The sequence below is a fragment of the Opisthorchis viverrini genome, assembly GCF_000715545.1.
Source record: "Opisthorchis viverrini unplaced genomic scaffold opera_v5_353, whole genome shotgun sequence".
In the NCBI taxonomy this organism is placed as follows: Eukaryota; Metazoa; Platyhelminthes; class Trematoda; order Opisthorchiida; family Opisthorchiidae; genus Opisthorchis; species Opisthorchis viverrini.
Genome location: NW_008752011.1, coordinates 258,308 through 284,443, shown reverse-complemented (window position 1 = coordinate 284,443; position 26,136 = coordinate 258,308). Strand labels below are relative to the sequence as shown.

Here is a 26,136-nt window from a genome sequence, read left to right as displayed (position 1 = left end):
ACCAATGAATCTCTTGTTATACTTTCTTATCGGTAAAATGCTCACAAACACTAAGACAATTATACAGTTATCTTTTCACCCCAAATTCTAGCTCGACACCGATATCTTCAGAACCATGTAAGTGCAAACATTTTCGTCCCGATGTGTTCGCAATATGGATGGAAAATTTCATCTTCACTGGTTGGAGTCTGCATAATGAAGGGGCGCGACGACCAGCTGAGACAAGTTGCTGACTACAAAACCATTTGGCACTTAGTCTGAAAGGGACAGTTAGAAGCTGTGAATTTCAGGTATGATTGGATAGAGAATATAGTGTTTCGCAGAAATGATAATCTTAGTTGAGCAAATTTAATGGCTAAGCATACGCGTTTGTTGAGGATCGCCATGAATGAAGTTTCTTAATCAAAATCTTCCGAGTTATTAAATTAGTTACACTCAGTTATGTAACATCACCAAATGAATAAAACTGACTGGAATCCGAAGATATCAAGATTTTGGTAGTGTATTTGCAGCTAGCTGATAATCGAACATCGGTATCGGTATCGGATAAAAAAATACGTCTCAATAATACAGCAGGCGGAACTGTAATGAACTGGCTACAGATGTTCTTCCGCCCAGAGACGAGGCTTGCAAGTGCAAATCATTGGGTCTGCCGGGTGTTGCAGTGATGTGAACACGGCTTGTTATGTCTACCTTTCTATCAGTCCTCATCACATAACATATGTAGACAGTAGTTCAAAGAAAGCCATGTCGTCATCAGAGATCGATCGAAGAAGAATTTAGTATGCATGTCGCGTTCTGTGGAGAAAGGGTCAACGTTCACGCTGTGCTAAAGAAGCCCAGTCTGTCAGGGAGAAATATGGATGTTAATCTGCCGGAAATATCGACGATTTCGTTCATTGACTTTTGCGTCGCAGAATATCTGTTCCCAGGTTATCGGTGCCAGTAAGGCACTATCATATAAGATTGTCATGTTGAAAGAATAGTCAGTAAAAATGAGAGCTCATTGGCACGATGGTATCCATGTGACGGAATAGTATAAAACTTCGTTCTTCACAGGATACATGGAATAAGGAGTGTTGTTTTTCTGCCTACCCTTAACTTCGCTGTTTTGTGGTGAAGCAGGTGTGCTTTTTTGTGCTGCATTTCATTTAGTCCAAAAATCACCTATTCCCACTAGAAGGGTTCGATGAAACGTGCCCAAAAATCGTCCAAAGCCGAAGGAAAGTCGGAACCCCCACCTCTCGCGTCGTGAGAAAAAGTTCTAAGACTAACATTCGGATGTCGAATAAAGTTATTGTATATTACTTCCAACATATAAGTAGCTAAACGATTGAGACTGGCTATTCGCAGCCAGACGATGTTGGTTGGGAATTTTTTCCTATTATCACATGCGCATCGTCGCTTTGCGACCGAGTGAGTTGTTATATAGTCATAGTTCGGGGCTAATTGCTTTCCACTAAACTTTGCTAGTGGCTGTGACCAAATATCATATATTCCATCGACGCTGCTCAGCTGCCAAAATGTGCAGCTCTCCATCGCTTTACTACTGCGCTTGACTTTAGTTTATTCTTACGGTACACGGAATGTAGAATATTCGCCTATTCATTTTGTGGACAGTATCTAGAATGCACACAATATTTTTCTGTCCCGGTTGTTATTGATGATGACTTATACTATTTCAGTGCGTGACAAAACGAGTTTGCTTCCAACGAAAAAGTGAGATGCATTGAGGAAGAAGGGAAAATGGAGGGTAGTCACTTATAGACGAAAGCGATCTACTCATCAAATAGTTGATGAAAACTTGGGTTTCTCAGATTCTTATCACATACTTAAATCATACACTGGTCTTTGGAATTATCAATAGTCACTCTATGAAGGATGATCAGATCGAGCCCTTGGGCCTGGTAATCAACATTGAAGAGCGCCTTCGGTTTGGTTAGGCCTTCACTCCATGAATCGCTTTGTAAGGAGTTCTCACTCATACCGCCCAAACACGCTGTCCTTTGATTTTAAGAACTTTCATACCGAACAATTCACCCAATGGTTTCGACAATTAACACTGTATCTTTTAAATTCAGTCACGATGTCCGATGCACCCAGCATTAGCCTTTTGTTAGGCATTCGGAGGTAGTCCGTTCTCCGTTCCATCCGGAATATACCGGCCCATCGTTGTGTGTTATTTCAAACACCAAGAAGCAACTTTACAGCCTTAAAATCTACCATAGCTGGTTTGTCACTAGCAGGTGATATGGTGTGAGCGCGTATTGTGTTTTACATCAAGGATGAGCCTAACTGTGGGTGGATCGTTCAACGTTAATCTTGATCTCTGCCACAGCAGAGTTTCATCATTTAGCATGCATTTGGCCATTGTTACGTGGAATGTGCACCGAAAACTTCAAAGTATTATTTCCAACACCCCATCTTGGGTGCTTAGGACGCTGAGTTTCATCCCCAAGCTGGAGGCCCCCTAGCTGCCAGTTCTCGATTCCGCCTACATCTGCCTCAGTGTCTATTGAATTGTCTTTATTGTCATCATAAACCCTGATAGAATAGTGTTCCCTCGTCACCATAATCAATAAAACTGCTATTTCGACCACTTGTTACTTCAGTTTTCACCTCGCGAACGATCCAAAGGGTGACCATACAATCATAGTATCTTTCCGTCCTGGAACCTCCTTTGACTACTAGGGGTCCAATGTAGTCAACGCTCGTAAAGGAGAACGGCACATGACTACCGTTTACTCCATAAACTGAAAGCAATGACATGAGCTATTGACAGCGGGCTGGAAACTGACCGAGAATTTGTTGCTAACCGCAGCACACATCCCTGAAGCACGCAGTATTTTAGGGTTTACAGTGGCTAGAAGACGCTAGGACTCTGCGTGACCGCATCACACACCAGTTGAAATGAAATGATCTTTCGTATCAAGTTTCCACGCGGCCACTTTGAGGCCACCATAAACATGAAGAACTTCATCATCACTGATTGGATTGTGCTTATGAAAGGGATCAGTTGAGGAAGCGTTTTCGCCCACCGGGTGACGGATACGCACCACCGATCAAATCTGATTGGTGACCTAGACAGTCACGTGAAACAATGCTTGTCCACGGAGACGAGATTTGACATGTGCAAACATACACAAATATCGTGTTCACACAACGGGTTTGAAGAGATCATTTCATCCTTTTTCGTCTGAAGCTTTCACAGTCAATCATTCTAAATAATCAATCACCATATAAATTTTATCGACATCTTCAGATTCAAGTGGTCAAGCTATGCTTCTATACCTCGTTCTTGTTTTCAGCTTTTTTGATAGTGGAACGGAACGCAGGCCAGGATGAAAACTTTGAAGAGTTTGGACAACGTGGAACGGTCGCTCAGCAATGGTATCAAACATGTTCTATTTTCGTATACTACTTCTTGTCTGAATGAGTGTGTCGAAGCTTGTACCACACTTCTGGCATCTGGAAGTTCGTAGGCATCTGAGTCTTTCACCCCACAAGTCACACTATGTGATTTCAGGATAGGGCGAATTAAAATTTGTCGTTCCACATTTGCGTTGGAGTAGCTGAACAACCCCTCAACAACAACCACGTGGAATCCCCTGAGATATGCAGCTTTGAAAACTCAACAAGTGAACACTTTATGATGAACTGCCAAAAGACCACAGCAAACGAAACGTGGGTAGGTAACCTTAGGGAAGGGGCTTGGATACCGAAGTGAGTCAGTGAACAAACTTCAAGTTCAATATATCTGTGCGTAGCGAAACATCATCGTTTTGGGAAGGTTCGATGAACACCCGGTTCGATCAACCATAGGCATGTAACAGCAAATCACAATGCACGCCAATCGGACAGACAGGGAGAACATACAGGATAAAGACGGACTACTAATAAGTAGCTGATGAAAAATAACTCACTCTGTGACGGTCCGAAGAGGAATGAACAGTCACTTCGCTTTGATGACCCGTAAGCATAACAAAGCTGTTGTGCATAAATCAACGTGTGGAGGACCAATTATTACACTTACTTAGTTTTCATCGGAACAGTGAGGTGAAACGGTATTTTTCACTTTTGGGGATGGTCATTCCTAACGGTCTCGTATGCTACCATGAAGACATATTCTGGCAGTGATACTGGTGTTTGTTTTGCGCCTTCGGTGTATTTATTGCCTGTTGAACTGACAGCCACCAGGCGAAAGTACGTATACAAAAACTGAACCTCACAACAGACCTATATGATTACCATCTTCCTCGAATGGGAATTTTGCAGTTCCAGTCCTAGAACATCGTAACTTAGTTGGGAATTAAGCAAATGGATGACCACATGAAATCCAAGGTTGCCTACATTTGCAGAAGATGGATAAAGGCACACTCAGAATTATGCCGGAAAATCACAGTGTCCTTGGTTTGCTTGCTGGTCCACCGAAAATGGTTACAGATGCTTGATTAGTAGTCAGTTATCTATAGGCTTGAAATTAAGCAGATGGAAGTTTCTGCTGAAGGTCTACATGTTATTCAAGTATATCCTCGTCCTTGGAACTTTTGTTTCCTTCGAGTTACACGAGTAGGACACAGAGTGGAGCTTAACCACGCCAATGCTAGTCATTGGAGTACGTGAAACGATACGAAGCTGAGAGCTGGTCGTGTTCACGTGTATATAGTATAAGACTGAATCCGGGCACCTGTGGCTAAGTGATCACTAACAAGCTTGCGAACTCCAAGGGTCCTAGCCCGATCACAGCATTAACGGGCATTGCAGCCAAGTGATATTCTGATCCTTGTAGAGCACGGCACCGTATCACACATCAGTCATCATCCATAACAACTGGGACGACAAAAATTGAGTGCATTCTAGATGCTAGCTACATAATGAGTGGGAGAATATTTCACTTTCCGTGTACCGTATGAATAAACTAAACTCAAATGCATATGTACAGTGGTGGAAAGTGGCACATTTTCGCAACTGAACAACGTCGATGGAATATATATTATTTGGTCGCTGACACTAGCGAAGTTTAGCGGAAAGCAATTAGCCCCACGCTATGACTGTATATAAACTCACCCCGTCGCTAAATGACGGTGTGCATCTGTGATGATGGGAAAAAAATTTACGACCAAAATCGTCTGGCTGCGAATATTCACACTGCCTCAATCGTTTAACTACTTGTGTCGAAAGTAACATACAATCGCTTCATTCGATATTCGGCTGGCAGCCCTAAAAAATGGCCCATATCGCATGACTGTGGGGGAATTTCCGATTTTCCTGCGGCTTTGGGTGATTTTTAGGCCTGTTTGATCAAACTATTCTGATAGGAATAGGTGATTTTGGAACGAAGAGAAATGCACCACAGGAGAGCCCATATCTTGACGCACCCTACATCATAAGTAACACTCCTAGTTCACCAGAAAACAACAAATGGAAAGGCAGGTAGCAAAAGAACCCTCTTCTAAACTTTACACTTGGTCAGCTAAGGCTATCATATTTGCGAAACCTTAAATTCTCTATCAAACGATAATTGGGTCTCACATATTCTACCCGGCTCTTTCAGGCTACGTACCAAATGGGTTTCCAGTCAGTAATTGGTCGCATTTGTTCAAGAGAGTACTACTTAGTTCGTTGTGCTCCTCCATTGAGCGAACTCCAACCAGTGGAGACGAAATTTTGCATTCATATTTCGAACATATCGGGACAAAAATGACTGCACCTGCACGGTTCTGAAGATATCGGTGTCGAGCTAGAATTTGGGTTGAAAAGATGACCGCATAACCGTCTTAGTGGTTGTGAGAATTTTACCGATACGAACGTATAACACGAGATTCATTGGTAGTTGATCAAGTGGCCATTGTTCCGTTCAACGAACCTGCAGTTGACTTGACCAGTTGTAGGTGGTTACACTTTGAAACTACAGATTCCGGAACCTGCTTCGACAGAGTGGGAATTCCCTGCTTCCTCTTGCTTCTTCAGCAATAATCTCAGGATTTTTGGGAATAAACGGTGCTTTCTCACTCCGAGACCGTGTTCGGAGGAATCCTGCGGGAACATGGCGGATGTTTTTTACTGTGTGAGTAAAACACTACGTGGTTTGACCAATTAGGATACATCTCCTAAAGCGCTAGGATGAAGACTTCCATCTGTTGTCCAGATCTTGATGTGACGCCTGTCGGTCTTTTTCAAAATTCAGTTCCTAAGAAAACACCAGTGTACAACCGCCAGCTCGTCACTGCTGTCGAGAACTAGTCGGATACCTGCAACCGGTATGATTCCATCATTTTAAGTAGCAGACGTGCGACAGATACTGACTGACATTCATGACGGTTACACAGATGGTGTTGTAAAGGACCATGTGACAGTAGTCCTCAACATCTGGATCAAGGGTAAGCTCTAGCTCTTAGGATGATATTTAGCTTGTTATTGGTAATTCGACGTGTGGGTTTCAAATTTCGATACCACCTTCTTGTACTCTGTGTTGTCGGAGTTAACTCATGCAATTTCGTGTCATGGAGTCAGGATGTTGGCACACAGTGAACACAAAACTAGGTAGCCCGGTAACTAAAAATGACCGTGAGCTTGTGACATAGTAGTGGTATCTGACGTGCATGTTGGAGTACGACAGAGGTGTAAATAGTGTCAGATTTATGGTCACTCGAGAAGAGAATGCACCTGCACGGAGAAGTCAAAGTCACGGCAGGACAGACAGATCCGTCCGATGCATGCGCACATCACTCTCGTTTGAACAGTCGTCCGCCTGTCGTGGGGGTATTAGTGGACTCGAGTTTCGCTGCATAGGACACCAACATAACAAATAATAAACGGGGCTTTTGGACAACGATGCTCAGTGTAACTTCTATAAACCTTTCACATAGTTCGTCTAAGTGACACGCTTCAGATGACGTGACCCTGGCACGCATGAACGTGTAATACAGCGCTCACCACCACCTGGTGAGTTGAATGATTGCACGGGCGAAGTGGGACATGCGAAAGTTGTCGATTCGTCCTATACGTATTTGTGGACCAAATGTTCCACCACGCTGAGTATACCGAATAAACATAATCGACTTCTTCTAACGTGTTAGACGGAAGTTAATTTAGTGGACGATTGGGCAGAACATTTCAAACTGTCTGAAACTGCGCCCCAGTATGATATTATTTCTAAGAGTCTGGCCTGACCTAAACGTTTGTGGGAAGAAATTGTGGTTCCTGTTCCATTTTTGTGGAAAGTTGACGGAAATTTGTGAATTATATACATTGAAAAGAAAAGAGCCGCGTCCACTCTGCGCTGGTTGAGTAGTGGTAACAAGATGATCCCTCTAATCAGATGTGCGGATTTCGAACCCAGGCACACCAAGGACATGCACTACTGATGAGATCTAATAGGAGTGAAACGCTTGTCCGGTGATTCCCCACTTACAGATCCGGCAGCTACATACAGTAAGAAATGTCAGTTGAATCCGTCAAGTTAATTTAGTTGAAACATTATATTCCTTTTGTGCACTGCATTAGAACTGATTCACAAAGCATGTGCTGCGATATGTTGAAATTTTTTCCGCTCTCATCAGTCTCAGACGTAAAACTCGCGGGTTACGTGAAATTAAGTGTAGAAACAATATCGGGTAGAAACTGATTGGTTGATTTCCGCAAGGCACCTGATCAATACCGAGGTTACTAGGTCGTTTGCGTGCACCTATGTGAGGTCAGCTTGATTCGAATAGCCGAACGTTCCCCATAGGCACGAAGGTCAAGCAGAAGGATCACCAGAATCCTGGAAGCAGTAGACTGGGGTCACGGAAGCTAGGCAGCCGATGGCAAGGGCCGTTTGTAGTCACCGACCGCCGGGGGACCGTCTATACCATTCAAGATGGTCGGGGATCGAAGGTAGTGAATGGGACGCAGCTTCGCAAGTGGCATGATGCACCCGAAGAGGGGCCGAGTAGACCCGCTGCCGAAGCCGGCCTGACGGAGGGAAATGAAAATCGATGGCATGCGAACGAGCTTTAAGGGGTGGTGTGTAACGGTGATACTACTGATCGGGAGGCACGCAAATAGTATATGTTGTTCGTAGAATTTCGCTTTGCGTCGACTGAAAAAGGGAATTCTGTTGCGGAATTCGTGGGGCCAGTTTGTAACATTTGCTTGGATTTGACCGACGAATGAACGGAGGCAACGGGTCTTTAGGAAGACTCGTTCGGGAGAAGATCTGTGTCCAGTTTTTGTAACTAAGATGCAGATTAGAGTTTTGCTTCCCTGTTCAATGGTCTGTAACCGGTCAGTTGGCATCTCCGAATAAATAACTCCGCAGCGAAGGCCTTCTTCCTTTCACGGGTAGAAACTGATTGGTTGGTCTCCGCGAGACACCTAATCAATACCGAGGTTACCAGGTCGTTTGCGTGCACCTATGTGAGGTCAGCTTGATTCGAGTAGCCGCAACACACTTATGGCTAAAGTCTCAAGGCGTGTGTCATGCGATCTGATGGATTGTTTAATGCAAGACCGACTACTATCGACGCATGACTGCGAATCGACCTCTGACCTGAGGTTGTCCGGAAAACATCTGGGTCACATACTGTGATATGTGATCTGATGCGCGTTTCACTGGACAGCGGTCTGCTCAGCGAAAAAATCAACAATGATCTACATTACTTGAGCCACCAATATTCTGCTTCATACCAATCTCACCTGTGAATATGTCGAAATTGAGATAAATTTTGTCCGTAACCCATAGCTGGGTTTCTACAGCACTTCCGGGTTTTGAATGTAGTCTTATCCGTGACTCTGACCACAGAACGTGAACACGCTTGATATGGACCGTTTATATCCTGGCCTTCTTGTGCTTTCAAAATCTTCTGTGCACTTTTTCGCAAACGAGTATTGGAGTAACTGTCGGAAACAGCTGTATCTGTAGCTACAGATCTGCATTTAGGTGTTTAAAACTCCCTATCTGCTTGATCAAGTTACCCAAAACCCAGGTGGAATCAGTCCAAATCAGGTTGACTTAATCACACGGCCAATCAGCCGTCCGCTGGCGTTTAAAATACTAGCCGGGAGCCCGCGGGTTCGAAATCCCCTGAGTTCCGTGAGATGCACACTGATGATTCAGGTTGAAATAGCTGTACAGTGATTCTCGCGAAACATCTCAGTGGGAACAGAACAGACAGTGTAGACAGAGCTGGTGTAGGTGTACATAACGTGGTTCTAGGATCAGTCGAGCTGACGTGTGGTGATTTGCCGTAATCACTGGTGAAGTCATCAACAGAAATGACTTAAGTCCTAAGTGAATAGCCCAAGGCAGCCAAAAGTCCACGTTATCTCAATCCGCAACCGAAATGTTTTAGTAATTACAAACAGAGAAAAGTCTCCAGTGAAATCCAAGAGTAATCATCCATCAAATCATCTTAAACAGGAAGAATCCGAACCCAATCAATATCACCACCAGTCTACACTAGCCAACAAAAACTTTTATCAGAAATTATGCACTGCTCTAGTGCAGTAACCGAACCAGGTCACTTTGAGTGTTTCTCTGCTTACTTTAGAACTTGGCCGAACTGGCAACCTACTCATTTGGTTCAACGAAGCTTTTGTGTCAAAAGCGAAATCCTATCAGGCTATAAACCCACTAATGGTTTCTGAAACGATGACTTCTCAGGCAGTTCTAAGCATTTTTCGCAAACTGGATACATGTTTCTGATTGTTGTCAATGTCCTCACAAGTGTATACGAAACTCAGACAACATCGTAATGTCTTACTATGGTTTCTTCTCATTTTGACCTTAATCTTCCGTTCAGTTTGTCTCTCTACGATTGTGTGTTCTGGTCCCCTTAGTTAACTTGCTTAAATAACGCTTTGCTGAACAAAGCCGTCTCGTCCAAAACTGTGTGAGGTTGATGAGTGCGGACTCACGATATCTGTTTGTTTGGTAATAAAATCTTTCAAATTTTTCATAACAGGCAACATCTCGACAACGTCAAGCAACTTAGTGGATTGTGTGACTGGGAAGAAGGTATGTTACCAGTATCACAGAAACTGTCTCCTACGCTGAAGTCGCCCTGAACTTTTTGTAAAGCCCTGACGGCACATGCATACAAGTCCACCATTCCGTGAATTGGTCCGCCTAACCAAGTTTCAAATGAAAAGTGATGAACGTGTTCATTTGGAATTGCGTTCAAGGCGTCTCTCCACGCATTACCTAAGGGATGTCACTGGTACGTATTCGCGTTTTATGTAGGAACTCAAACTAGACACCCGTGAACAGACCCACTGAAGCTTGGACACACTTCTCTAGAAAGAACAACCGAAGTTTTCATTACCATCCTATATATAAACGAATAAGTACACCCTGTCAAAACTGTTATTTTAGCTAGGCTACGGTTGAAATGTCCGCCAAGTCTGCATTTCTACCTGTCAGACTCATTAATGGTCATAATGGAGAACAGGTAGAGTGGATTAAAACAGTGGGTATATGGATGACACATTAGTCATACATAATGCCGCTCAACAAATAGAACGGTTTCTTCAACACTTCAACACGTCAAAATAGAATACCGAGTTTACTGCTGAAAAGAAGCAGTGCAATAAACTGACATTTCTGGACACGACCCTCTCTTTCTTTCACGCTTGTCAGATGCGCAGTTTTGATGAGTCGTAATAAGGGAAAAACCGTGCTTCTTGGGAAATCAGCATAGACTGGCTTAAATTACAGGACAAAACCCCAATTGACGTGGTATAGCCAAAACGATCGAGCAGACACGCGATGATCACGGTACACACTACCTGTTGGTAGTTAAACCTGAAGACCCATGACTGATGAGAGAGACGTCAGCAACCATCCACTTCCACATACTTATTGACGACCATTTTCTAGTGTTGGCGATGAGTCATCTTGTTGGAATCTTTAGTTGACCCAACAGCAATTATGGGATTGTTAATTCTATTATTGAGGGAGATGTAACCCATCTCATATCCTTTCTAAACGTATTACTGATTACAAATGGCCCTGACCGATGAATGTGTACAAAGCAGCGTTTGTCACAGGTCTAAACCAGCTGTTCTGTAGCGGAAAAGAAACCTCTTGGACGCGAGTTGGATGCTACTAGACACACTTCGAAGGGAAATGGATTTCCTGATTGGTTTTTCTCATGCCATGTGCAGAGCATGAACGAAACAAAGGTCACCAAATCAATCCACCGGAAACGACTTTTTTCAATGCTTGTTTTCAATAGCGACTCAACAGTTGAAATGCTAGGTGGAAGTGGCTCGGCAAATGTAGGACCCACGATAATCGCTTCCAAACTTCGACGTCTCTGCTTAACTTCGCCTCCTCCGCGTTTGCAGAATATCTCAAAACTGTCAGCACTCAGTTCTTTGATAGTTGTTAGTGGATCCACTCTGCATTTCGTGTAACGTAGCATATACACGTTGAAACTTACTAGAAAACGTCCCCCCAATTGGCTAGTCTTTTGGGGGTAGAAGTAACATTCAGGGTTCCATTTTCGTCCACTTAGTCAAAATAGCACAGTTTTTCAACCAGGACACCGCATTTCGGATCGCCTTACCAGTGCTACGAAGCCTGTTCAAAGAGCTCAGATATTGCAACCACAAGAATTACAATGCCACTGCCAGCCAATTTATTAAACTCCAATCAGACGTTTTTTGCGGTTGCGAGTAATTCGCACATGATTAAGACTACATTGACATCCCATTTGCAATATTGACAATAAAATCGATAAAAAATGTCTGATTTTGGCTATACCGTTTTGAGGCATCTGCTCCCATGGCATACGTCGCGCAACTCGTCAGTCCTATCAGACGGATGACAGGATGCGCACGTACGCATGTTGATCCGACAATGTCCGGGAACTGGGTTGTGTCCGATCGATCAATTTGCCGGCCCTGGCTGGTTCCAGCGTGGATTTGGCACGTAGGCCGTGGGAAAAATCATTACGATGATGCCGGTTTTGTTAACCATAAATTCCTTACCTTTAGGCTTAGGGATAATGAAAGCGTGAGGATCATATTTTCTTTAAGCAGCACTACTCATTAGGTCGCTGGAAACGTTTCGGCAGCTTACGGTCGGCTCATCGGGTAGGTGCAGTCCCCGATTTCAGATCGTACGAAATTCATGAACTACACCCATTTGTATATCAGTTCGGTTTGGACGAGAGATTCAACTGACTCACAACTGAATCACTCGTCTTTAACGTTTGTGATGCAGAAAGATCACCTGAGGTTTGAGTTCGCACGATATTCGAGAAACCGCATTAAACTTATTGAAATGCACGGAATTACTGTACCAAATCTCAACGGAATGACCCATGGATCATTCCGAATACATGCTACCATTTAAGTAGTATTCAAGCATTGTTCTTTGGTCATGGGGAAATGGACGAGTCAGAAAACACTGTGAACAGTGCAACAGTGTGTAACAGACATCCATTTCGTGTGAACAGTGACAAGTTATTGCCAAGCTGGGACAAGACCAGTCTGGTGATATATGTGCGGATTTCCGGTGTCAAGCACGCTCTGACGCAGTCAATCAGGCGGCTTTCTCAAAGTGCGATCGCACAACCTAAACTGGGCTCAGATATTCTGTTCTTCCCAAAATTTGAAGACATCAACATTAACTTTGATGTNGTTATCCAAACTTAACCACTTCCCCATCGCTGCATTCAAGGAAATTCCTTCCACAAACTCAGTGGAGATGGAGAAAACAAAGAGAGCAAGAAAAATGGAACTGCTTCGTTTTGCAGTTATCACGTTGGATACCATCCGAATGAACCAGACAGACTGCATTCCATTCAACAAAGAGCAATGATAGATCCATTCTTCTCTTCATTGAATTGGGATCACAAATGATGTGTGTGGTTCAGATGCGATAAGCCTTCAGCTAGACAGTCACCCTACCGCATCGCACATTATTCGGTGAGTGTGAAGGTGGGTGAACCTGAGCGTGAATACTTTTTGGCAATTTGTTTCATGGTGTATTGGTGTGCGCCACCCACGGTGGCCCTTTGCAGCAAACTGAACGTATGTCGGAAAGTATCCTTTTCGGTACACAGTTGGCAAGGCCCACAAGAATTCTGGTGTGGATTAGAAAGGTCTCCATAAACCTTTCCGATTCGGGATCCCGTTGCGGGATCATTGCGTAATCACAACGGAAGTGACTTGAGTGCTGTTTTATTGCGGGCGCCGAATATTGAGTACGTCTGAACTGGCCTCCAGATTGCGCGATAAGGCGAAGACAGAGGGATTCGGAACACGGCTGGATTGATGCGGCAGGTCAAAATGCACAGTACTGGTGCGTGAAATAATATAAGATGGTTGAATGACCAAGTGTGGTCACCCGCTTTGTTCGTTCATGTTCAGCCAGTGGTGACGTTCCTGCCGTGAGCCTCTTCATACCAGCTCTGCTAGTCGCGTGCTGATAAGCCATGTTTGACAAGCCCAGCCCACACATCTGGTTTCCGAAAATTTCAGTACTGATGTTGATCTTGGAGATGCTTCATTCTTCGAACGTATTCGCGTTCTGACAAGCGCCAATGCTCATCCCATCTTAGGCAGCTACAAGGTTTTCAAAAAGACCATCAAATTTCGAGAAGTACACACATTTGCAAATCAATTTGGTTCTCATGAGAGACTCAACTGAATCTCTCGTGTGCGATGTTCTTCAACTGAATGTGCTTAACACAGGCAACCTCATATCCCAGTTAGCATGATATTCGGGATATTGCAGTACATTTTCGTAAAGGAAACCACTCAAAAGGGTGCTGGAAACTCGTTGACTACCAGGTTACTGTAGTTGATCCCGACCGACGGGCTAACCTACTTACTCCCACGAGACTGGGCGGTCAATCTGCTTCCATCCGTTCACACAATGCTGTAAATTGACTGGTTTTCACTCAAATTTGTTCTGCGTCTTGGAGTAAATATTGTCGGCTTACTTTCGGCAGTCTTGGTTGAAATCGAACCCAATGAACTGTATTCAAACTGGTAGCGAAATCGAGAAGACAATCTCGATGCCTTTCGATGATAGACAAAAATGGGAAGTAGACACAACGAGAAGATGGGTTTGAAGATCGGAATGCGTTCCTGGAGGATACATCGAGGAATGGAGGAAAAATGGGAAATGACAGTGGAATAGTATCCTGAGAAATCGGTTTCCTAAGCCCAAACGAAACCCCACCACCGCATCATTCTGCTACGTTTAACGGCACCAAGTTGACTTCAATCACATGTATCCCAACCTCCCTAACCTTTTTCCCGGCTTAACACACTGCCTGGTCAGCGGAAACAGTGGATCATCGAGGTTGACCCGACTAATGTCTCAGAACTTCAATGGACTGTATCAGTGGTATCTGCGTAGCCGGGAAGTTAGACATATCGTCCTTTTTAGACACAGTCCTAGGGAATAAATCAATTCTAGATGCCTGTAAATGGTAGACTATGCTCCGGTCAGTCTGGCACTGATAAAATAATAACTAAATAAGATATGCGCAGCATCAACAATAAATAATTGTAGGGATCATGAGTGGACCGTCTAACAACACGCACTAGTCTGTTGAAACAAAATGTGCGCATCCCATAGACTGCTTTTCTTTAATTTGAGGATAATCTACTGATATCCATTGTGAGTAGCATAAATAATACCCGATTTCGAGTCGTCCGTCCTGGACTCGATGCACGTGACTCGTCTCTCTCATCGAAAGCATGATCATCACCCGTATACCAATGTTGTCATCCATGTCCACGCAATCGTAATCTTCCTATTTGGACAGTTCCGTGTGCCCTCTATGATTTTCTTCACGTTCGTGGGAAAACTCTGTGATCAAAAAGACGGATTGGGAAACCTTCAGGGGACAGTTAAACGAGCAGAAATATGGAAGTACTAAAAGTATTATTGTTGTTTTAAATACCGCATCCATTCTCCAGCACAGCTTCTCCAAAGCCAAATCAAAAAGGGTTTGATAACAGAGACTGAACGATGTGTAAATAACTTATCCACGAGCAGAATATTTCCAGTGTATGACATCCAGCGCAATACAAAGTGGAGGAAATGAGAGCTCGTTCACACTTTCAGCATTCCAACGGAGGCTTGGGAAAGCATTACCTGTCCCTTTATGTAGGAACGCAGGGGCGACTGGATGAGCTTATAGCCTGCTGACAGGTAATGTGTACACAGAGTTTGGAAATAGGCCTAAAAACTTTTCGTTCCCATGCAAGGAGAGCATGACAATGCGGGGCTGCGTTTATATAGTTCTAAATAGTAGTTAATAACACCACCATAATTTGTTTACTTCGAGAATATCTCGTCAGCAATTTCATTGGTCCTTTCCGGATTTTGATTGCGTTGTGGTCTGGTTGTCCTACATCTGGCGGGTTTGTTGGGTGCCTCTATTTCAGCAGTCACGTTCCGTTACGCGTATTGGCCCATTTTGCCTGCATCGTATGCTGCATCCAAGTTAGTGTTACCGGCATTCAACGACTGATCAACCGTCTACCGTTGTTAGTACTTTTTTCTTCGATTTGATTAGCCGGCTCGCCAATTATTATCTATTATGGCCCTTTACTGGTTTTACACGTTGCGTTTATGCTCGATGTAATTTCAAGGACTCACATTAAGGACATTCCAGAAATGACCGCCATTTTTTACTCCAGCACATCACAACGTTCAGCTGTCGCACCGCTGTAGCACCCTTTCGTTGCCTGACTGCCATGCCACCAGAAGGAAGCACTAGGGCTGAGATACTGCCAGGCTGCCAGAGCCTAGACAGGTGAATTCGAGAGGCAGAGGTCGGGTTCGAACCACGGACCTTCCTGTTAGTAGGTTCGCATTCTAACCACTGAGCCGTCCCGCCCCACGTTCACACAAATTGGCGTAAGCGCTTCGGAAAACAGCACCAGGTTCAAAGAAAAAACTTGATATCAGTGATGAATACCAGCTTCATATGCTAAGGCAAATGTAAGGACTGTGACAAACACCATGTTGGACAAGCAACAACTAAAAGGCATGACCAAGTCTTATTCGTCTCCGAAGATCAGATGGGAGTTAAATTCAACTGCGACAGTTTTTAAGTACTAGCTCAGCCAAGAACAAGTATGAACAAGTATGAAATTGACTTTGTGGAGGTGTAGCACCCGAATGAGAAAGCCGTCGAGAGATACAGTGAGACTGACCCAATCTTCCAACCTGTCAGAAACAAGGAATTCTGAAGCACCCAAGCTCACCCAAACGAACCCAAGTCGATATTTGTGTGCATCACTCCATATTCCTTAATCACTCAGGAATGCTGCAGGAGAATGCTGCGTATATGTACGTAAGAAGCACACGGATAGTCCAAGACCTACAGAACAAGCAAGTTCGATTCCTGACCTATAGCCATATGAGGCCTAATTTGAACCGAAATTCCAGACAATCGACGGTCTCGGGGCGGTATTTATAGCAACGCATTGTGGTGCAACATTTATGACCTAATTCAGGCTAGCTGCATGTGGCGAATAGCAGTTGACTTGTCAAATATCCACTAGTTGTCAATGGTTGTCAAACGGCTATGGGCCTCTCACGCCTTTTGATTTACGGCAAACTGCCGTTCCTCTTTCTAGAAAATTGACCAAACAGATTAAATATTCAAAATAATAAGCAAATGGAACTAAACAACTGAGGCACGAAACCGATGAGTTTTTCTTGGTCCCGTAGTTTCGGTCGTGGCATACCATCACCACGAATCTTGTACAGTCGAAACTTACAAAGCTCATGAAACAAACCAGAATGAAAATACAGCGGTTGTTCCACTAGCTGAACTTCTTGGCTGGTGTTTTGCTACTTCTAGGATGGGCAGTGAGTTGCTTGAAAGTGTAGGTATGTCATTTTTGACCTCTAGTTTATTGTACTCCCTCATTTTAACATATAATGGATTTCGAAAATCTGATTCCCATGAGCAGTTTCTCAAAAATCTGCCTTCAGGGGCCCATTTTTAGACTTGCGGACCCAGTCACACCATCGGAGTCACCTTGGGCTGCATCCGTAGCTCTCTCGTCTGAACAATGTTCCTGCCACAGTAACTTTGGTGAGTCCACACAAAAGAGAGGATTCGCTGAACTCGAGTTTCCCTCCTAATAGAGCTCATCACCAGGGAGGGAGTACAGGGAGTCGAATGCAGGACGTCGGACATGCTAAGTAGGCGTGTTGTCACCATTCTGAAGACGCAAGCTGGACGCACCTGAAACATCATATCTGCGTAGGTAATCGTGTCCACGCCTGAGTGACTTGGTTGGTTTGTCTAACCGATCGAAGGACGACCCGGTGACTGCCCCGTTTGTGCTGATCGACCGAAAACCTGTCAAGACATCCCAGTGGGGTGGTACTTGAAACCTGCCGGACTATTTTCTAGCAATTATCTACAGTATATAGGATTGGTTGTTTGTAGGGCGGACCGCGCGCCACTCAGTAATCATCCTAGGTAACGTTCAGCCAACGTTACAGTCACGTTGTCCAATAAAGCAAATGACGCGTGTCCACCACCAAGAAGCAGTGGGCAAGCTCTGGCAGCCAGGATCACACTCCTGCCTGAATTTGACCGACGGCTTTAGGCTGACAATGACGACGATGCTCCAATCAATTCACAAGCCATTGGCTCCTGATAAGACATACGCTAGCAATTCCTTAACTTCTGGAGTGATAAAAACATTATCGCAAATTCGGGTGTATCGTCTGTAACACTCTGAGACCATGTACACCGGACGGACTTGACAGTATGTAATTTGGCCACTCTCCAAGGAAACCAAATGTGCAGCACATTCAGTTATCTGGAAACATCACAAGCGAGAGATTCCAGGTGAGTCTCCTCCTCAAAATCAAATGAGTGTAGTTCGATAATTTCGTGCAATTTATTTTCAGGTAGAACACAAGATTGACGGAAACTCGGGGACTACACCTACCTGGTGAGCCCCAAGAAGGGCGAAACCGGTCGTGGGCTGCCAAAGAATTTTCAGCAACCTTATGAGTAGTGCATTATCAATATTCAAGTAAAGCGATATCTCGGATGTCGTAACAACTGAAACATGAGGGGGCCTGGTGCAACACACTCAGCTGCTTGAAAACATCACAAACGATAGATTCAGATGGATTCCTAGTGAGTCTGTCGCAAAACAAAATTTGTTTGCAAGTGAGTATACTTCGCCAAAGTTAAAATGAATCGGTGGAGATCAGGATGTCTGGCGTTCGAGAAGTCACTGAAATCGTACGTTTTTCATGATTTATCCACTGGCGTTAGGATGGAACATCCAAGCTTTCGTAGAACATACGAAAAAAAGTTCGTTTCTAACCTCAACCATACGATGGGGCTCCCTTTCCTTAGTCCGTCAGCGCCATCGGAGAGCCTTACTTGGCTATTTCCAAGGCTTGTTCGAGGAGTCCCACGTATCGGAAGGAGCTGCGAACAATCAGTGCCTGTTGGACAATGTGTTTTTCTGGTTGGTGACTCGTGGTTTTTTCTCACATGTCTACACTAAATTCAGACGAGTTCTGGCTTCACGTAGGTTGGTTATGTTAAAGCATGGATGACGGTTAATTTTGAGCGGAAGAACACGATTCTCAATCTATTTAGGTTCTCTTACGTGCGCTGACTAACGTTACTACCAGTTGACGCCATCAACTGCCAAGAAATACTGAGTACGGTGATATCTTTAAGGCTTGTTGTAGATGCAGAATAAATCTATCACTGTAGGTTCTCATTCATTGTTCAGCTAAACACAAAAAAAGTATAGTAAAAGTATAATAAATAAATATAAAGAAAGTATAAAAAAGACAGTATAAATGTATGACCTCATATAGAGCTCAATGCGTAGGGTGTGACGTTGCTTATGTGGACACCATATGTCTACCAACCGTCAGCGCTCACACCCAAATTAGTGCGCCCAAACCGCAATATTTTATACGTTGGCTGCATGGACGCCTATAATCAAGTGAATTCGGGTAGGTTCCTGCACACCTGGTTGACCGTCTTGCTTGCAGTTTATGGAACTGAAATATGAGGCGACCTGTGTGCATACAGCGAACTGAGCTGAAGAATAACATAAACGAGAGATTCGTTTGGGTCTCTCGTGAAAATCAAATTGATTTGCAAAGGAATGTATTTCTCGAAATCTGTTGGTCTGCTAGAAAACATGTAGCCGCCCTAAGATGGGATGAGCATTGACGCTTGTCAGGATGCGTCCAGACACGAAAAGTACATGTGCAAAAGGTCACCATCGGTGCCACAGGTCCTGGAAAGCAGATGTGTGGGCGTTGCCTGTCAAACATGACTTATAAGCATGCGACCAGCGGAGCTAGTTTTGAAGAGGTTCACGACAGAGACGTCACCATTGGCTGAACATGAACGAACATAGCGAGTGACCACACTTGGCCCTTCAGCCACCCTATATTATTTCACGAACCAGCAATAAAACAGCGCTCAACTCACTTCCGTTGTGATTACGCAGTGATCCCGAAAGTAATCGAGAAAGACTTATGGAGACCTTTCTAATCCACACCAGAATTCTTGTGGGCCTTGCCAACTGTGTGCCGAAAAGGATACTTCCCGACATACGTTCAGTTTGCTGCAAAGGGCCACCGTGGGTGGCGCACACCAATACACCATGAAACAAATTGCCAAAAAGTATTCACGCTCAGGTTCACCCACCTTCACACTCACCGAATAATGTGCGATGCGGTAGGGTGACTGTCTAGCTGAAGGCTTATCGCATCTGAACCACACACATCATTTGTGATCCCAATTCAATGAAGAGAAGAATGGATCTATCATTGCTCTTTGTTGAATGGAATGCAGTCTGTCTGGTTCATTCGGATGGTATCCAACGTGATAACTGCAAAACGAAGCAGTTCCATTTTTCTTGCTCTCTTTGTTTTCTCCATCTCCACTGAGTTTGTGGAAGGAATTTCCTTGAATGCAGCGATGGGGAAGTGGTTAATTTTGGATAACTTCGTTTCAACCGACAAAAACCATGTGATTCGTCTGATTCTGTCTAGTGTGGTGGACTATCTTCGTGTCCCACCTGAATGCTGTTGGATATTTGTTAGTAAACGGGATGGAACAACTGAAAGACATCAAAGTTAATGTTGATGTCTTCAAATTTTGGGAAGAACAGAATATCTGAGCCCAGTTTAGGTTGTGCGATCGCACTTTGAGAAAGCCGCGTAATTGACTGCGTCAGAGCGTGCTTGACACCGAAATTCTGCACATAGATCACCAGACTATTTTCGCTTCAGCTTGGCAGTGGTTGATGCTCTCATCTGCTTGAGTTGCGGTGCATACTACTGATGAAGCATGCGATTTTTCGTTGGTCGAGTGTCCAAGCTCCGCCGACGCATCTAACGAAAGTTGAAGATTACTACGGAGATAACGGAACCGCCTAATAATGTTTTTCCACTGTTGTTTGGTGATCAGTGAACGTTCAGGGAAGTTCAAGAAGGCGCTTGAGAATATTCAGTGCTTGGAAATTCTGAGCATTTGAGATCTTTGCTTTTGTATCTACTGGCTCTTAACTGCCCAGTTCGTGTTTATTAAATAACTTCCCAGTGAAAGGCTTTCTTCCGCCCACTTTTAAATGCCAAGTATGACGTCAAATCGTCTTTACCTATTTAATGCAGAATCCTGTTCATTGGATTTTGACGTACCAGGGGGTTTCACTTTCCTTGGTGTATAGTTTTTGTGAATGGCCATTTTCAACCAGCGTCTTGAAAATATCCTCGAGATCTTGGGGCAGAGTTGATCGTCCTGCAAGATTTAGCTGGTACAAATATCCTTTCCAGTCTCATGTGTCCAAAGGCACGTCGTATCAGAAATTGCGAACCATCTATCTCTGAGGGATATGGTTTTTCCATCAAACCTTTTATATAAACCCTTACCGGAATGTGCATATTTAACGCAAAATATAAACTTGAAGATAGTACAGATGTTCGAGTTGGGATCTTCGCCATTCGCTGTAGTCACACGAAAGTGGTGTTCACTCACGAAAATCATCTGACTCTCTCGCTTGTGCCATTCTTCAATTAAATGTCCTTCACAAAGGCCGTCTCCTGTTTAATCCGAAGTGCCGTCTTATGTTTCAGTGCTATTCACAAATTAGATTAGATTAGATTAGATTAGATTAGATTAGATTAGATTAGATTAGATTAGATTAGATTGATTTGAGTGTGTAGACTTAGAATCTCTATTCAAGCATTGCACAGACAGATGAGGGAAATATGGCATGTAGGACTTAAACAATGATTAGAGGAGGTGAACACCAAAGTCTGTTTGTCGAAAGACACTAGACAGCTATCATGGTACACTGAAAAATGGGTGGGCAGTGAAATTGAACGAGAAGTCTCTTTCATCATTTCAGTGTATTAATCAAAACTGATCGTGACCTATTGCCTTTCTGGCAATGATATATGACTGGTCTGTTGACTGAACCAATAAATTTACCGGCTTTACGAGCCTCATCGATATGGGATAAGAAGATAAAGTGAATGAACCTTTGAGATAATCTTTAGTTCGTCCATGTCGACCTTCGTCTCGGAAGGCCACAATTTCAGCACGTGCCATCACTGCTCCAAATGAACCAATCAGTGACGAGCGTTCATTGCCATGTTCGTGATTAGCTGAGAGCGACCATAATAGCGAAATTGCTCCGTACATCCTGTAGGTCTTGGTTCTCTGAGAGAATGATGAAATGGACAGGTGTATTATTTGAGTTTACGCTCCTCCTTGCTTCCATTCCGGTCTTCAGCAGTAAGAAGCCTAGTTCTCCCAATGAATGACTATATCGTTCTGCACTCTAGATCAATGTGTATACAATTATGGAACCCGGCATACAACATTAGACCTCAGAACTTACGCAGCTGAACTACTCACAGGATGCACGTTCATTTTCTCTAACCAGAATGCGAGGCAATGCACCATTAGGTTTCGGGACTTCGAAGTGAGTTCATTATCATTTTTACATGATTGTGATATCTCAATCGAATAGCGTCTGCACCATAGTACCTAGAAACAGGTCCATCCTACTAGGACCAGTGCTGTTTGAACACGTGCTCGATCAGGAGTCTTTAGTTGTGGAATCCGGGTTTGTGCAATGTTTCCCATTTTTCGAGATACCTCTTGTTACTTTTCAACATTTTTTTACAAGGCGAATCAGAGGTGATATGATAAGTGCAGAAAACGAAGGTGCACATCAGTATATCTAGAAATTTTCCAAAGATGCCTACATCAGTCGATTGATATAAATTTCATCCCCAGACAGACATCGCCACTAACAGGATTTAACTGGAAACTAACTGAAACAATTTCCATACGTAAAAACGTCGTTTATGCAAAGAAACTGCCAGGACATGCTTTCTTTGCGAAGTTAGCAGAATAAGATTCATAAAGTGCGTACTGACGGTTGGTCACATGTCTTTAGTGAGAGCCTCTGTTGACAGACATTCACAGCTAATACTTCGCTTTGTAGTTTTGATTCGTGGTGAAGAAACAAGCAGTCTGCTTGTTTCTCTCGAGGGTTGCACAGGAGAAGTTTAATGGTGGTTACCTAATGCGATCAGGACTGTGCAACGCAGCTCCGCAACGGAACAGGCATTTATTTACACATACGCACACTTTCTAGCTCCCATACACGGTTCTTTAAGCATCACCTGGATTCGAGGCTGTGGGGCAATCCATAATCTCCTGCCGGCTGCTCAAACTCCCCTGATGGACCTTGTTGTTACGGTCAAGTGAAGAAGTGACCAACTGCACTCACAGGGCTACAGAATTCGACATTGGAAGTGATCATTGATAAGCAAACTGATAGAGATCATCAGTGGTCATCATCAGTGATCATTCCTACACTTAACAGCAATCACTCGAGCAGCTTCAAAGGCTCAGATGTGCAAGCGATTCATCGGTGTTTCGACGACATTCCATTAGGTATAGGAGCAATCATTGCCATTCTTTCACAATCAGCCATCGGTTCAGAAGCCATGCATTGAACGAACAGGGTAGTTACTGGTCCCATGAGAATGTCAACACAGGTGTTGAACAAGACAGTGGTGGCACAAGAGTTTCTTGCACACAGCGCCACTTGCAATGTTGGCGGTATGACTCAGCCCTTTGAAGCAGGCTTGTCCAGCTATGCCGATGAATTCGCTGTTTAGTTTACCCATGTCACTATCCGGCAAGTTTCTGTGACTGCTGTCCTGTAGCCGTTTCAAGTCACCCACGGAATTTTGTGACGTTTGTGAGCATAAGCCGTCAAGGTGGTTGGTCTGTTTATTAACCGCCTAACCTCATTCTGCCTTTCCTTCTGATAGGCGTTTTTTACTTGCTTGAGAAACGGTGACGAAAATCTATTATCCCCCTCTTTACAGAAGTATACAGCTGAAAGCAGAAATTAAAATAATCGACAGTGTTTGCGATGCGTCGAAGGATTAGCGTCAAGGGGAAAAGCACACAGACTGGTGAACACAGGGACATCCCTGGTTGCGAACAGTTCCCACGTTTGTGAGGATTTCCCCAATAAGAAGACGTAGTTTATCTTTGATGATGACGACCGAATGGCAACGATCTGATGAATCAAGGGGAGTTACATCTGTTTACTACAAGCATCCCTATATTACTGACAAACATCATCCCACTGGACTTCAAGTCCAGTTGTGAACCGAAGATGAAATTAAAAGGAGACAAGCGAACCGGCTGATCTCACTGGTTGGTGTACAAAGAGACCGGTCCAACCAAGGAATTAGGGCAGTGGAGGAAGAGTTAACGAATGAAAATTAGTCAGAAGCAATCATGCTGGATGGAATACAGAGGCTTGTGAGCGAAAGTGGCTGATAACAACTCAGAAACTGAGGTTTGTATTAAACAATATTGTAGTAGTTAGTTAGGTAGGTAGACGGTATATTTTGTTTTATACAGGACATATGGGAAACCACATCGCTTGCGTCTCACTATGTTGCCACGACACTGGGAGGGTCAGTCGGATATGTTCTAGCCATCAATTTGGATGATATCACTGTCGACAGCGGCCAGCTTTATTGTACCATCAGGAAACCAATGTAGGTGATGTTCGATTCGATCAATGAGTTCGGTCATGTCGTTCACTCCTTCAAAACAGCGAACGGAAATTAGTGAGAATCGCTGATGGTATTTGAAGCCCATCGATTTTTTCCTCAACAGTAACACTTGTATAAGGCACTCTTCCGCATCCACTCAGAAACGCTTGTTTGTTACAGGATAGAGTATAATCCACTGTAACTGATTAGAATGAAACTCCACAGTGGGAAGCATGTATGCCACTGAATGACTGTAGACAGCCGGTAGCTGCAATTTTTTACCACCGTCAGAATGAAAACGCGGCCCAATAATGCATTAAGTGAACCTGCCCCATAACCGACTGCACTCTTGCCCATGTACGGGGACTTGCAGTTTCAAAGAACTAATATAGTGGGGCGCTACTCTGGCGAAAACAAACTTTACTACTCATACCATATCGTCCTGCTAACCCATGCAGGGCACAGTTCGAATTTGGCCTTAGGGACTATCATAGTTGCTGTGTGGCTGATCGAAACGATGTAGTGAGCCTGTGGGGTAGTTTCATATGACGGTTATCGAGTGACCAACACAAATAGTGCAAGATACGGAGAAGTTGAGCTTGCCAAAACAAACGATGGTAAAATAGAATATCAGGAATATCGATTCATTTTGAATACCAGTGGCCATGCGCAACACATTACGCTTCATAAATACGGTTCATAGTTTGTGAAAACTAAAAGCTAACTTTATATCTGCGAATTACATGCTGTGAATAACTCACGAGAAATGATTCTGTCTATCTGTTGCATCTTTGGTTTTGGTGTCTTGGATGAAAAGATACTGGTTTTCAACACACGGCTGTGACATGATTGTTGTACAAGTCAACATTTCCCGCATTTTCGATTACCCATTCCTTCGCACATTGACAGGAATGCTTTTAGTACGGATTTATTGTGAAAGCCGCCTGCAGTCTATACGAAAGTCTTGTAGGCAGCTGCCATCTACACCAAACATTGTATGTCATTCAAGGTCAAGATAATGGATTAGCCCACTTTCTGGGACTGATGGCGCTGCTAAGGAATGCATAAAATCATCATGCCAGATTAGGTTTCGTCCAATAAGTTTCGTCGGGTAGATTAGCCTTTTTCTAACAATTTTGAAAACGTACCAAAAAATTGCAGATACTGGTACAAATTTCGCTTACGAGCTGCTTTCAAACAAAACAGCTATAAACGATTGGCAACCTGAAGATTTTTTTGATGTGTGTCGGTAAAACATAAGATTCTCGGTCTAATGACACAACATTCGTTTGTGATAACATCAATCTACTGCTGAGATAGATTGTGATCGGAACTGACCATAGTTAGAATAAGTTGTATGATGAATTTTGCCAAGGTAGTGATGTTAAAATTTCGCAGCAAATACAAAAACTTTCGCTTACTTCGGATAGTAGATTTTTTTCTCCAAGTAAAGTCCAGATGTGCTGAGAAACTGAGAGACGCTTTAAAGCTGTTTTGTCCCAAATTGGGAATCATCAGCAGTGCACGTCTCACGAACTTCCACGGAGGTAGGACTCTGCACCCTCCTGACTAGTAGCTGAAGGCCTAATCAGGGGCCACGAGTTGCTAATCCGCAGCATGATAGATCTAACTCAGACGAGATGAAGCACCAGTCATCCTTCAATAACGGCATCCAACTGGCTTGACCGACTTTTCATAGGTTGTCTGATAATTTCACTTGAGAACTCATCACTCGAGTAGCGAGTTCTATTACTATCTTGGGTTCAGTTGGAACATAAGGTTGACGGAAACTTGGGGTTTGCGCCTAGCCGATGAGCCTTAAAAGGTACAAAACCGGTCGTGAGCTGACGAAGTGTTTTCGGCAACCTCACATGTAGCGTGTTACATCTAGATAACAAAGGTGGTTCTATTTCTGTTGTCTTTTGCGCAGCCTATTGCCGTAACCGCAGCCTTTGTTGGAATCGCGTCCTTGGTAGTTATTTTCAACGCTCTAGGAATCGCACCAACCATACTGTCACCTCAAGTGTTCAACTTCGAAAACAGACAACCTTTACTTGAGTCCAGACTCCCGC

At 43.8% G+C, this 26,136-nt stretch overlaps 1 protein-coding gene across 1 annotated transcript in view; it reads right to left on the bottom strand.

Annotated features, from left to right (window-relative positions):
• Positions 1-26,136, bottom strand: part of T265_10306 (hypothetical protein) — a gene marked incomplete at both ends in the record, with an annotated part of 55,973 nt that overhangs the window by 17,654 nt on the left and 12,183 nt on the right. The window contains one exon of the mRNA XM_009176635.1: positions 21,462-21,692. Within this exon, the coding sequence (XP_009174899.1) occupies positions 21,462-21,692 (231 nt within the window). The remainder of the gene's footprint in view (positions 1-21,461; positions 21,693-26,136) is intronic.